The sequence below is a fragment of the Poecilia reticulata genome, linkage group LG7 (genome assembly GCF_000633615.1).
Source record: "Poecilia reticulata strain Guanapo linkage group LG7, Guppy_female_1.0+MT, whole genome shotgun sequence".
In the NCBI taxonomy this organism is placed as follows: domain Eukaryota; kingdom Metazoa; phylum Chordata; class Actinopteri; order Cyprinodontiformes; family Poeciliidae; genus Poecilia; species Poecilia reticulata.
The window spans coordinates 23,610,781-23,625,368 of record NC_024337.1 but is presented as its reverse complement, the minus strand read 5'-3'; the positions used below and the strand labels follow the sequence as shown (position 1 = coordinate 23,625,368).

At 38.1% G+C, this 14,588-nt stretch overlaps 1 protein-coding gene across 3 annotated transcripts in view; it reads left to right on the top strand.

Moving 5' to 3' along the window:
- Positions 1-14,588, top strand: part of znf512b (zinc finger protein 512B) — a 32,778-nt gene that overhangs the window by 16,495 nt on the left and 1,695 nt on the right. For 2 of the 3 annotated variants that reach the window (XM_008413908.2, XM_017305859.1), the window contains 14 exons: positions 2,449-2,528; positions 2,683-2,811; positions 3,070-3,239; positions 3,333-3,610; positions 3,732-3,803; positions 5,399-5,533; positions 6,211-6,338; positions 7,310-7,402; positions 9,510-9,608; positions 11,026-11,280; positions 11,365-11,688; positions 12,240-12,341; positions 12,611-12,673; positions 13,832-13,930. In XM_008413908.2, coding sequence (XP_008412130.1) covers positions 2,449-2,528; positions 2,683-2,811; positions 3,070-3,239; positions 3,333-3,610; positions 3,732-3,803; positions 5,399-5,533; positions 6,211-6,338; positions 7,310-7,402; positions 9,510-9,608; positions 11,026-11,280; positions 11,365-11,688; positions 12,240-12,341; positions 12,611-12,673; positions 13,832-13,930 — 2,027 coding nt within the window. The remainder of the gene's footprint in view (positions 1-2,448; positions 2,529-2,682; positions 2,812-3,069; positions 3,240-3,332; positions 3,611-3,731; positions 3,804-5,398; positions 5,534-6,210; positions 6,339-7,309; positions 7,403-9,509; positions 9,609-11,025; positions 11,281-11,364; positions 11,689-12,239; positions 12,342-12,610; positions 12,674-13,831; positions 13,931-14,588) is intronic. The other variant, XM_008413910.2, reaches the window with a different exon arrangement.

Genomic DNA, 14,588 nt, shown 5'->3' with positions numbered 1-14,588 from the left:
AAACAGTTCATACTTATATTACTGTGAATTCAGTTGATTGGACTTAATTTGGATAGACACACACCTGCCTCTGTATAGGGTTCCACAGTTCCCAGAGCTCAAACTGGAAATCACTGCAGATCTGAAACATAAAATTAGTTTTAACAAAAAGCGTGCAACACAAAATCATCCTCAGTGCTTCACAAGTGTTAATTTGCCAGCTATATTTTTCTACTACAGCAGCAATTAAAATAATAGAGGCTCTAATTTAAAATTGTGTGTCCAGGTGGTCTTTTGTGTGGCTTCTTTTGGTCTTGCCGTGTCGATGTGGTCGGGTCCAGAGCATATGTAAAGACACATTCTGCAGAGCAGGGTTACCTGCAGCCCTGTCATTCAGTATTATGTTCAGCCAGAATCATTCTTCTGTGAAATTCCCTTCTCCCTGTTCAACATCCTTTTTATTCTCTACTCCCTCTTTTCTCACCTTTTCACTCATACATATATTCTTGTACGGAGCACACTCTTCATCTGTCTGGGCTGATTTGCTCAGGTAGCAGTGTGCTACGGAGAGGGAGTGTGGGGGTTTTAATTGTGGCAGAGAAAAGAGCAGTACTGAGATGGTGGAACCATCGAGAAAGATGAGCAAGAGCAGAGAGAGAAAAGAGAGAAACTTAGTCTTGTGGTGAGAAAAGAGGAAAGCAGCAATATCAGAGATGAAAGAGGGGCGCAACAGAGAGAACAGAGTGAGCTGAGGCAGTCAGTCTGCAGTCTGCTGTGTCAGAGGTTCGTTCAAGCTCCTGCAATTTATATCCTTTGCTCACACAGCTTTCACTTTCACACACTCATGCAAAAACACACATGCTTACACATGGACATGCACAAGAGAGAGTGACATGTGACTCCCCTGGTTTCCATTTAGCTCTGTGTATACACACACTTGAGTCAGTCCATTTGTTTTTTGTGGGAATCCCATGATATCAGATTATGTATGTGTGGTGAAGCGCCTCCTTGTGTGTGTTTCTGTCCAAAACCTGCTTTGTTTTTGCAGGAAGAAAGCAATTGCTCTGAAATAGATTTGGACAGTTCACAGCTCTATTAAAATGAATTGGAATATTACTGAAAAGTAAATTCATTTTAGTAAGTCCAATAAATATGTGAAACACGTTAAACTAATTAATTACACATGAGCTGATGCTTTCATCCCTTTATTTCTGCTAATTATAATAATTTGCCACTAACTGCCGATGAAAACACAGCATTTAACTTGCAAATAAAAAGCAATTTTTTCAACACAATTCACTGTCCTCCAAGTGGAGGACAATTCACTGTCTTTGTCTGTCTGAGACTAAAACAAACTAAAGCACAAGGACATTGCAGAGTAGGGCAGCTAAGGCTGGACAACTTGTGTAAAATTAATAAATGTGCCTAGTTCTTGTGCTGTTAATGTGCTGACCTGACTATCCAGTCCTCAATGTTACTAATGTTCTCATTCTATGAACATTAGACAGTGAATTGTCCATGTGGACAATTCACTGTCCACTTGGAGGACAGTGAATTGCTTTGAAATTTGCAATTTTTCTAATGATTTCTTCTAGTTAAATCTTTATTTATTCAAATTTAGAGTTGCAGGCTATATATAAAATATTTTTTTTATTTACAAACAAATTTGCTGATATTTTATTGCACTAACCTCTTGAATGACCTATTCATCACTTTAAATATAAGCAAATATAATTCCATAAAATGTAGTCAGTTTCCTTTGTTGTCCATATCTTTCAATTATATCTTGTTGATAACTCAGCTTTTAGCATATATCAGTTTGGTTTTGTTTATTTGTCACAAGTTGCTCAGCAATAAAATGTGTCTTCAAAAATATAATTTGTCTAGTATTTGTGCACACAGTGGCTCTAAAGCCTGCAGTTATGTACATTAACAGCTTGCACTTTTAAGTGAGTGAATTCAGTTCAGTTCAAATTAAAAAAATACAGTTTCTGCTGCTTAGAAGCTTCACATTAGTTTGAAAGAGTAACTAAAGCTTTAACTGGTTGTTACAACAATTCAACTGTGTATATTTGCTATCTAGAAGACAAAAGCAGTCTGCACCTTAAAAACAGAACTGCCAAGCTTATCATCTCAAGGTTTTGTGCTCTTAGTCTGTAAAGAAAAAAAACTGTTATTCTGCTGAAGAACTACTGTAAAATACTGGAGGCGACACTGTGCATGGTTTTAGGAAAAAACAAAAAGGTAAAATATCGCATTTTGGTGATCCATCATCTACCTGTCTATCCTAGCTCCTTAACTCAACCTCTATAGTGATTGTGAATCATTAATTCTGTTAGAATTAAGAGAACTGAAAATGGTTTGTGGAACACTTCACAAAACTTTGTCATAACAATTTGCACTTTTGTTAAGTGTGAAGTAGTGGCGTCACTTTTATTCCAAAGATATTTTATTCTCTCATTTTTCCAGGTTTAATGTGTGACGACCAAGCAGATGGAAAGAGAAAAGGTCGGCCTAAGACTGACGGTCAGGAGCTTAGGAGCATTCCTGTGAGTATCTCTCTTGGACATGTCTGGGTGCGTTATCTGGGCTTTGTTACCCATTCACAGTGGACAGTTTCTTGATGTCTGCAAGATAAACCAATTTAAATTAAAAAAAATAATAATTGCAGGTTCTCTCTCTTTTGTCATCATGTCTATGCAGGCCCATTTGATAATACAATGGAAGGAAGAGTTCAAGCGCCGCTCCAGGGTTAAATGTCCATGTACAGGCTGTTGGTTAGAATTTCCCAGCATCTATGGCGTTAAGTACCACTATCAACGCTGCCAAGGAGTGAGTCACTGGCCTCTGCTGCTTTTCCTGCTATTTTACTGGCTATTTCTGTTTGGATTCTTCCGATAAGGTTTAAAGATCCAAGAAACGCAATTGAATCTTATACGACTACTGAAATTAAGAAATACAATTTATGTTTTTCTTCTTGAATGATTTCTAAGTTACCTAAGAGCTTCAAATAATAACCACCAACTAATATTGGATAATGTGTAGGTGGAGAGCTTAATCTAGGTCCCCACTCATGATATCTTTCTTCAGCCCACTGTAGCCGAGAAGCTGAGTCACGGCTGTCCCTACTGTGAGGCAGCTTTTGCCACAAAAGTACGGCTGGAGAAGCACAAACTGTGGAACCACCCAGAGAGAGTTAGCAAGGAGGCCAAGGAACAGCAGCTTCTTAAGATTCCTGTCAAATCCAACATCAAGAAAAGGTGACTGAAAGTTCAAATTCCTACCCAAAGCAATCAGGCGGATGTTTTAAGTGTTTTAATGCCTAAATCTGTTTCTTCGGTGTGTGAATTTAGGCCTATGGAGAACAGTCCGCCATCGCCGTTGTTCATTAAGGTGAAAAAAACGTACGAGGTTTCCGCACCGTCTCAGAACGGAGAACTAACCCACCTCAAGAGTGAGAGGAAAGTACACAGTCAGATCCCGGCTTCACAGCAGATTCACCCGCCATCGCACACAGTTCAGTCTCAGTCGCAGTCTCAAAGCACATCATCCGACGCAGGAGGGAGTGAAAGTGAAGGCGGAAGTCTTCCCTCTTCTTACCCCGACGAAGATCCAGAGCGAATGAGGCACAGTAAGATTGCAGCAAAATGTTGTAATGCACTTTTGTTTTTGTCGTGTATGCTACGTCTTTAATGATACAATGACAGTTCCTTTTTTGTATTTTTTTTTTGTTGGTTTTTTTAATGGTCCAGGACGGAAGCAAAAAACTCCCAAGAAATTCACCGGAGAACAGCCGTCAATATCTGGGACGTTTGGGCTGAAAGGTAAGCACCTGCTACTGCAGATAATCCAGCCTTTCTAATGGAAATTTGCACTCTACCACTATTTTTAATTACCATGTCACCATGATTATAAAGATGATAAATAGACCGTTTGTGTAGACAGAATCAACATTGATTACAGAAGACCTCAGGAATTATTTGATGTTTTATTTAATTATACAATTCTAAGGAGAGCTAATATACCACTGTGTCCCTGCAGAGTTGATTTTAGGCCATTTCAAGAGAATTGCATTTTTTTGTGTCATTGTGAATGCTCCCTATTGCTACTGATCAATGGAGCTAGTCTTTTAACAGCGTTAATGTGGCAACTGCTGAGATGCTTCATTTCTGGCTAAATGAAACAGTGAGTCACATACACAGCTTTACCAACCTCCTTCTGTCTTTGTCTCATTGATATGCTGGAAATACTCAGTGACTCATGTAGCATATTCAGCCTGTAAAGCACTTCTCATCACATGTCAAACAATTCATCTGCCGTTTTGCAAGACTGATTGCTCTCTTTCAGGCTGCCTCTCATATGTATACAGTGTCTTGCAAAAGTTTTCAGAACCCCTGAAGTATTTCATATATTTCCTCAATATAGCTGCAAACTTCAGTGCAGTTTATTGGCATTGTATATGACAGTCTAAGCCAAAGCAGTGCATCATTTTTAGTAGGATAAGATGATGCATGGCATAATTTTTTCACCCAAAAAAAATATCTAAAAAGTTTGCATAGTATTTGCATTCAAGCTCTATTATTATATAACTAAATAACATCCAACCCAACCAACTGATTTTAATTATAACCTCAAGGCAATTGGCAAGGCGATAATAGAGAAATGCTTATTTTTTGTTTGTTTTTTAAGCTTTTATTGGCTCTCCTGGCTTTTATTTGACAGTGGTCAGGAAGGAACAACTGTCATCTGGCCGGGACTCGGCCTTGGCATCGAAGTCCAAGGCCTCTATATAGGGGTCACACGCTTTATCCCTGAGCCATCGTCGTGCTCAACAGAGAACTAATTAATCCATCATTAAAAAAATGAGGAGAGTATTGCACAACTTCAAACCTACCGAGACATACATTCAATTGAGATTTTGTTGACCTGAAAATCGATGCTCAAAATAAGGATCAAGGCTATTTCTGCCAGCGTTTGAGCTATTTCTAAAAAGAGTTAAATATTTAATGTCTTTAATTTGCAAAGCAGATAGAAATAAACCCCAAAACAGTTCAAGAAAATATTGACTAAGTACAAGTCAGACTCTTCAGGTTTTTAGCTGTACAGGAAATGACAATGTAATTTTCTTAATACTTCACAATTTTAAACTACTGTCAGTCATATAAAAGCAAAAAATATATGTTACTGGAGTTAATGTACAAAAGCTTAAGGTGATGTGAAAACTTTTTCAAAACACCAATTCTACTAAAGTAATATTTACAGTTGATTGTCCTTACTTTATGCTATGGTACATAAAGTTTAACTCTTTGGTTTCTTGTCATTTTCTCTTCACTGTCATTTTTTCTCCCCCTTTTTTAAAAATAGTTTATTGTCCAAATTAATTACTACAGTAGTTGTATCTTCTGTATGTCCATTTCAGGCATGACTAAGGTCGAGGAGAAACTGAAGGCAGGTCGTGTGAAGAGACCAGAGGGCTGTGGGTTCAGCGATGAACCTCAGAGAAGACCCGCATCTGCTCAGTCCTCCAAGAAGGAGCCAGTGACAGCAAGCTCGGGTGAGAACTAAGATCAGATCTATGAAATCCTTAAATAAATAAAAAATAGTGAACCTAAAGAAATAAATTGACCAATGCTGATTTTATACAAAATCTGAAAAAAATAACAAAAAAGGATTTCTAACATAAGTTTGCTCAGCTATATTATCATGATGCACAGTTTGTAAAAGAATCTAATCTCCATATATAGTTTTTTTAGTGATGCCACAGCATTTCAAAAGCAGAGATTTACTAGATTTTTGCTTTTTTTTGTATTAATTTGTGCAATACCACCTACTAATTTTGGCAGATGTTGAGGAACTTCCTGCTGTTAAGTGTTTGTTCGCTCTTTGATTTTCTGTGACTGCTTCATCCTTCTCAGGATGGAGCAGTCACAGATCCCAGCCATTATTATGTAAGAAGCACGTAGGAGAAAGGTCGCTAGTGTGTAACAAAGCTACATTTAAAATTACCCAGGCTTGGAAGCCTGTCATTATTTACAGGGGTGTAGAAATTGAATAAATTCTTCCTATCTGACTTTGTGTGTACTGCTTTTTGCTGGGCTCTTCTGTTCAGTGCGGTTCTGGGATCTGATAGATTATTTTAAACTGAGAAAAACATGAAGCAATAAAATGTTCCTAATCCTTAATATTTTACATGCATTTTACAAGCCTTCCTGCTTCCCATTTGTTGCCCAGGTGGTGTTTCTGACACTCAGTGGCAGCGAACAATCTCGGAGCGAGGTGAAGTGGTGTGCCCGACCTGCTCCATTGTCACCAGGAAAACAATCCATGGTCTGAAGAAACACATGGAGATATGCCAGAAGGTAAGCAAGAAATACACCTGTCTACCACACAGAAAACCAAAACTTTTCTGAAACTGGGTCAATATTCTATTTTGGTAGGGGAACACTGTTTTATGACTAAAGCTACCAAACTACCATGAACATGTTTGTTTAGAGGCTAAGATCTGCCCGTGGACCAGAGCACATAGCCTGACTAATTAATTGTAACAGCGGCATCATTAGCTATTGTACATATTTAGTGTTACATTTTTAACACTAAAATAGCATGATACCATGATCTTGATACTCTGAAACCACGATAAATAGTTTCTCAAAGTTATAATGCTGTGGGAATGTCATACTGACTTCTAATTACTCTTTGCATATTCTGTGATGTTATGCGATACAACATGATGGTGAATAAGCATATTACCTCGATTACTGTTTCAAAAATTAAGTTTCAACTCTGCATTGTACAGATATGATCCAGAAATACCACAGGTGCTGGGTCTTTATTATCAGCGGTGTTAAAGTGACCCCCTCCCCGTGGATCGGTAGTTAACTATGCCATCTGTAAACTAAATCTGCCGTCTACCAGAGTCATCTTAAGACATAGGCAGACCTTACTAAATAGATTACATTTACATTTTATATTTGTTTTTGTGTCGATAAACCAAATTTGCCTTTTCAGGGCCTGATTTTGGCTTTTATGCCACTATAACAAAAATCCATCTGTGCACAATCTGGCTTTTTTAAAGTGACATCCGTATATACACTAGGTGGCTATGAAAATAAAATCTGCCAGCATCTCCAGCCTGTGCAGCATTTTTACTAGTTTCTGGTTGTAACATAATCATTTTTTATCTTATACCTCAGAGGTTGGTTTTTTTTTATGAGAACTGACCAGATTGTTGACTAGATTTTTGTGCATTGATTGATTCAGTTTAGTGAAAAGTCGACCTTAGTTTTTGTTTGATATAAATGATTCTCTGTTTGGCCCTCACTGTCCTCAGCTCCAGGATGCCCTAAAGTGCCAGCAGTGCCAGAAACAGTTCCGGTCCAAAGCTGGTCTAAACTACCACACCATGGCTGAACACAGCACCAAGGTACTCTGGCATGTGTTGTGTTTTTTTTTTTTTAAGTTGTGTTAAATACACACCCTGTTGTGTCTTCTTTGTGTATCAATCTTAGCCTGACCCTGAGGAAAATGCTTTGGGTGTTTTGAGAGTTTTGAGAGTGTTTTGACAGCAAGGAATTTCAGCTGTTTGGAAACTGCTCTGACTTTTTCTTGCGTTGATGTGCTGCTTCTTCTCTGGGCCCATGAAGTTATACCTTATGTTTAAATATCTTTCCATTCAGTAAAATACATCTCTGTTTTTAATTCCTTAAAATTGTATTGGAAATCGTAACCTGGCTGGTGGCATTTTTGTTTTATTGCTCCTATTTCTTTCTGATGACCAAGAGCTTCATTAAGATACTATCATGCCCTGTCTTGCATTAGAGCAATGACACTGCAATGAAGTTTGTTAAATAATTCAAAGCTGCTTATTTGTAAAGGTATCATAAAAAATTAACGACTCTACAGGCAGTAAACTTTGAGGCTTGTAGTATGTCGGAAGGTGGTGAACACCTAGGCTCCAAGGAGCTGATACATGGGCTCGTACATGTATATTTATGAAGTGTGTCATGCTTGGTAGTTTTGGAGCAATGATCCATTTGCACCATCAAAATTAAGCTGAGTGAATCAGCTATATATCTTCTGAAGGGACTTGTAGCCCGACATTACTGGCATCCTTACAATTCAGCAGTGAAGATGACTTCAGCATGTTAGGTATGTAAGATCCTCAGAGATATGAAAAGGCGAGTTATTCCAGGAAAATTACAATGCACAGCATATTTTATAGATGATCATAAATAGTTAGTGAAACTATAAAAGATCTCAGTATTTTGGATGTGGTTTTGTCACTTGTGTTTTTGTACAAAAATCTCAGATTAGGTCCTGACTGAAGTAGTGGAAAGCTGGAATTAAACTTGTTCCTTTCTGATTGAAGGACAGTTACCATACTCACTCTCGCCACAGCGGCTCCTATTTTTAAATTATTTATGGCAAAAAATATTTATCATGCGTTTGTAAGGCAAGTTGGTATTTCTACTGATCATATTTATGCAGGCATTACTGCAGAAAAGAACATCATACCGCCACTGCAGCATCTGCTAAATCAGATTTATTCATCTAGTGGCTTTGATTTATAGAAGCGTCATTTTTTAATGTCCTGTCAATCTTTCAGCCCTTAACTTGAACTCTGCTCCTTTTTTATGTGTAGTGATTCTTTTTACTGAATTATTTATAAGTATTTGATATTGATGTGGTTATTTTATTAATATTAGCCTTAATTAACTTATTTTTGTCCCTATTTTTATGCAGCCATAAACTATGCAAGTTTATAGTAGCTGCATACCACGGGTGTTGTAGTTTGGTATTTTTGTACCGTGTAGTTTTCAGGGACCTTTGGTCTTTTGTGTTTGAAGTGTTTGTACATGAACTGGGCTATTTAAAAACCTTATTTACATAGTGTTAGATAGTTGGGTTGTGCCCTGGAAAGACTTCTAGTCCATCACAGGACAAACAAGTAATTCTTTGCCTTGCCTGGTGGTTCTCACTCTTCTTTTGCTCTATATATGTTAGAGAAATTAATAATGCATGTTGATGCACAGCTACCCTTTTTTGCCCGTCAGTGTAAATCACAGGCTCGATCTGCAAGGGAACATTATTGTTGAGATAAAAGGGCATCTCCTCTTTACCTTCACCTTTTATCTGCCACAGAGTTGCATGCCGTGCGTCTCGTGGAGCGTTTTACACTTGAGTAAACACGTGAAGTTAACCCCCCTGGGATTACTCAGTAGGTCCAGACTCTTTCCAGTGCCCCACTCTTCTTTTTTTTCTATCTGGCAGCTTTACCATCTGTTGTTCTGGTCTTGGCTGCTTTTGGCACCAGGCGACGTTCAAGTGAAAACATGAGTTTGACGGTTGTCACAAACACGCCTTGAGTAACAGCCTCACCATGAAATCATTCAATGATCCTGCCACAGTGTGAACAAACGAGAGGGAAAACATGCTTTCTTGGTACAATGTTGTTGTGATGTGAGGAAGCGGGTGGTGAGGAAGCGGGTGGTGCGACAAGCTTATGTGACGGTGTGTTTGTTCCTCCTCAGCCCTCAGGGAGCGAAGGCCAGGCAGGCAACGAGCACGAAGAGAGAGAACGGCTGCGGCGAGTGCTCAAACAGATGGGACGAATCAAGTGTCCTACTGAGGTATTCTCCTCTCTAGTTCTTTCCATGGTCTTGTTTCTTTCCTGCCTTTTATCATACATCATAATTTCTTTTCAACATCTGTCATTCACATTTTTGTCAGTTTTGCTGTCTAATGTGACACAATCTCTTTTCCACATTTGGCAGTTTGGATTTGGTGTCTTTTTGTTCTCAGACTCCTCACATGTGCCACTCTCCTTTTACAAGGCTCCTACCTTGTAAAGTCTGGAAAATTAGTTTTAGTATTTTTATTATCCAAATAACTAAAGAAAATGAAAATGAAAAATATCTTTTTAGACTATCTTCCCTGAATGACTGTGTTGTGTGCATGGTTGTTTGTCATCTGTGTCCCTGTGACGGACTGGTCACCTGTCCAGGATGTCCAAAGATCGCGAGAAATAGGCGCAAGCCCACCTGCAACCATGGAAGAACAAGCGGGTAGAGGCAATGAATGAATGGATGGATGGATGTTCTGACAAACTTTATATTAGTTTTACTCATTTATCTGTTCATCCATTTGCCCATACCTTGCCCTGCACAAGTATCCCGACCCCTTTAATTTTTTCCAGTTCTAACACTTTGGAACCACAAACATCATTGTATTTTATTTTAATTTTATGTGTTAGGTTACCAGAAATATATAGTATTGCATGACTGAAGTGGAAGGAAATTAAAAATGCTTTTCAGTTTTGGCAAATAAAATTCTGAAAAGTATGGTGTGTCTGTATCCATCCTCCCTTTCTCTGATACCTTAAATACAATGCATAAATACAATGCATAATTTTTACAATTATGCATTGTATTGTGTTTATTCATCAAGTAAAATCCACAGAAAAATGCTTTTAAATTTATGGTTGCAGCTCCACAAAATGTGAAGAAGCCAATAGAGGAATGAATCTTTTTGCTAGACTTCATCCATTCATGCCACGTTTGTGGATTGTGTCGCTTCCATATTGACAGTCTGATTTGTGTAGAAACATCTCTCCTTCCAGCTTACAAAAGGTTTGACATTTTGACAAGAAAAATGTGTTGGAACAATGATTTCAACTTATTTATTTATTTCTGATATGTTGCCTATGCCACGTCATCACTCAGTTCCTGTTTCTGGGACGACAAAAAGTCAAAAGGTTTCGGAGAAGAAGGAAATTTGTAAAACTGATTGCCTGATTGATGTTTAGCTGTAACATGTTTGCACACAGAAAAATTACCACCTGTCAAACATCAACTAAAAAACGCTGACTGAATCCAGTATTGCTGTTCCTTTAAACATTGAGATTTTCTGCCTTCCTGGCTTGTTGCTAAATGTTCATCCTGTCTCATCTCTTGTCATTGTTGTCACACCATCTTACAAACCTTTTGTGCACAAACACGCATACACTCTCACACATACACGCACACACACATATATGCATATACACAGGGTTGTTCAGCCCACTTTTCCAGTCTGATGGGCTACCAGTATCACCAGCAGCGTTGTGGAAGAGAGTTTTCTGACGATGAGAAGCCTGTGTTTCTGTGCCAGCACTGTGGGAAGAGCTACCGCTCCAAGGCAGGCAGAGACTACCACATACGCACTGAGCACCCGCCGACCATCACCACCGTCACGACAGCGACAAACTCCAATAACTACAAGAACAGCATCACTGACACCAACAACAATACAGGCAAGGAAAGGGTAAGTGGATCTTTGAGAGGACTGATGAAATATTGTCACAGCATCAAGAATTTCTCCCAAATGAGTTCCGTCTTTGTTTTCCAGGGGATCTCTGATGATTCTCCGTTAGTAGCGAAGAAAAAAGAGCAAAACTTGCACGAGAGGAAAGACTGGCAGGAGAAACCCCCATCCAGCCAGCCTAAAGAGAGAGACTTGGAAAGGGAAGAGGAGAGAAAACAAAGCAAAGAGAAAGCAGCACAAATTAAGAGTCAGGGGGAGGACTTTGAAAGGACACCCAGCGGCCGAGTGAGGCGACAGTCTGCTCAGGTTGCCGTGTTCCACCTGCAGGAGATTGCAGAGGATGAGCTGGCCAAAGACTGGGGCACCAAGCGACGCATCAAGGACGACCTGGTGCCTGACAGCAAAAGGGTGAGGACACATCACATACGGTGCTGGCTAGAATATTGATATCGATAAAAGTTTGTTTACATTTTGTCATGTCACAACCACAAACCTCAGTATATTTTATTTGACATAAACGTAGAGTCAGAGTGACTATGTAATGTTTTAGTTTAAATCCAATTGAGAATCTGTAGCAAGACTTGAAAATCGATGTTTACAAGCACTCTCAATCTAATGAGAATGAGATTTGAAAAACTTTTAGAAATCTGCCCATAAATGTTCCATGAAGTATTTCCTCAGGGCAGTTCAATGCACGTATACACACCACACATTTTAGCATATGGATTACATTGTTTGGGTCGGCCACATAAAATACCCGTAAATTGATAAAGGCTTGTGAAATACCAAGAGAAAATGTAAAAAATCTGAAGTAATGTGAGCACGTTTGCAATGCAATGTGGTAAATGTTTAGTGACAGCATGAATACATAAGCACAAAAAAGAAAGACAAATATCTATTGCAGTGAGTTAAACTTTAATTCAGTTAACAATCCAGGAAAAATATTCTCCTCTGTACAGTTGAACTACACTCGTCCTGGCCTCCCCAACTTCAGCCCAGAGCTACTGGAGACCTGGAAGAACCAAGTGAAGGAGAAGGGCTTCATTTGCTGCACAAATGCTGTATGAAATTTCCTCTTGTTAACATGTCAAAACACAGAAAACAAATCTGTTTGGATAAAGTACAGAGTTTGTAAAAAGAAAGGGCGAACCTTTTCTGGGATTTTAGTTACGAAGGAGTGGTTTAAATAATTGTACAACTTTGTAAATATTTTTGCTTGAAATCACTGTAATTCAGAGAGAGAGTCTGTTTTCTTTACTTCAGTTTTTTAAGAGCTTTATAAATATGTTCACTGACTCATTATGATCCCTTGCTCTTGTTTTTACTTCAGAACTGTGAAGCTGTATATTCCAGCGTCTCTGGACTGAAGGCACACCTTGCCAACTGCAGCCAGGTACAGACCTCCATCTGCAGCACATCTATCAGCTACCTAAACCACACCTATCTATTGTGACAACATCAAATAAGCTGAAATGTACACAAATAGAAGCCAATCCAATATTTGAACCTGAGGTCATCTGTCAGACCAGATGTTTCCTCTTCAGTTTGTCTGTAGTGAACATAGGTCATAGAAAATGTTGAAATTCATCACCAAAAAATAAAAAAGTAACTAATTTAGGGGAATCTGATGGTCAAGTCCCCATATAACAGACCTGATAAGACATAGAACTCATATCTCATAAGACAACCTTTAATTAAGAGTTATCTTTGCTTATCTGAAAGAAAATGTCATAGGAAATCTTAAAATTGTAAAGCATGATAGGACTCAATCAATCTTATAGAAAATGTCGGACACCTAATTAAATATTTAGATCTTCTGACAGAAAAGTTCACATATTGGTCTAAATCTTGTTTTATTTTTTGGTTATTGTAATTTTATTATAGATAAACCCAAAAAGATTATTATTTTTACTCATTAGACAAAAGATATCAGCAAACATCAGTATGTCTTCTGACTAAAGAACAACACTGCCACTTACAGCCAGTGTACCCCTTTGGTTGAAATAATTTTAATGAGGCACTTCCTGCAGTTTATCTACTTAGTTTCTGACATCAGTATGACGAACGTTTTTCTCACCACCACTTGTCATTTTAAGTGGGAATAAAGATGTAGGTGTACTAATTTATTCCTTTAAAATGTGCATTTTATAAAACAAGTCATTTGGGCCTTTATTGTTTATTTACATGACTTGTATTTCTCGGTTTAAGATTAATGTTAAATATCAATATGACCACAAAAACACATAGATTGACAAAAGCTAAAACTTAGGCATATGCACAATGATCCATTCATGAATAAATATGACACTCAATATGACACTGAAATATTACACTCAATAAAGGAGATAAACACATCTCTGAAGAACACATTTGAAAGTAACAAATGTTACTTACAGAGATTCAATGGAGATTCAATGCACATCCATTGAATCTCTACTTAACATGATGAGCTTATTATGCATTCTTATTGTATTTTTGAATTAGTTCAAGTTAGTCTTCATACTGTATTTACACTTTTTTTTTTGTTTCTACTTGTCTGTGTGTTTTTCAGGGTGGTGGCGAAATGGGAAAGTACACCTGCCTGATCTGTCAGAAGGAGTTTAGCTCAGAGAGCGGTGTTAAATATCACATTAGTAAGACACACTCACAGGTGGGTCTCTCTCTGTGGAAACTTAACAAACAGCCATTAAGAACGCACTAACATAAACATACAGTATATTTGGACATGAATGTGCCAGCTTCATTGAGAAAAACCTTTTTAAATTAAATGCCACATTCTTAGATAATCATGCAAAACATTCATGGGACATATATGTTTTGCATGCAAACGTAGCAGTATATGTGTGTATGCAGTGTGTCTGATAATTGTGTGACATTATGTACAAAGACATCATTGTTAAATAATGATGCTATGAAGGCTGCTATGAAGGAAATGAAAACACATAGATCTTTCTGCAGAAAAGTTTCCTAAAGCTAATAAAAGTTATGCTGATCGCGCCCTCTGCAGTATAAGAAGCTAATAAAAAGTGTCCTAAAAGTAACTGCTCAGCAAGAACTACTTAGCAGCCCATTCTCTGGGAGGGGTGAAGGCCAAAATGATAAATAAATGATCGAAGCGACCTGAAGTTCTTTAATGCTCCAGCAGAACTACAGGCTGATCACCTCCATGCCAAGCTGCATTGATGCAGTAATTTAAGGAGCCCCAGCAAAGTATTGAGTCATTATACTGTGCACATACTTCTCAGTAGATCAATCATTTTTAATTGGTCTTTTTCTATTTTCTAATTGCTCTGTATGTGTATATATAT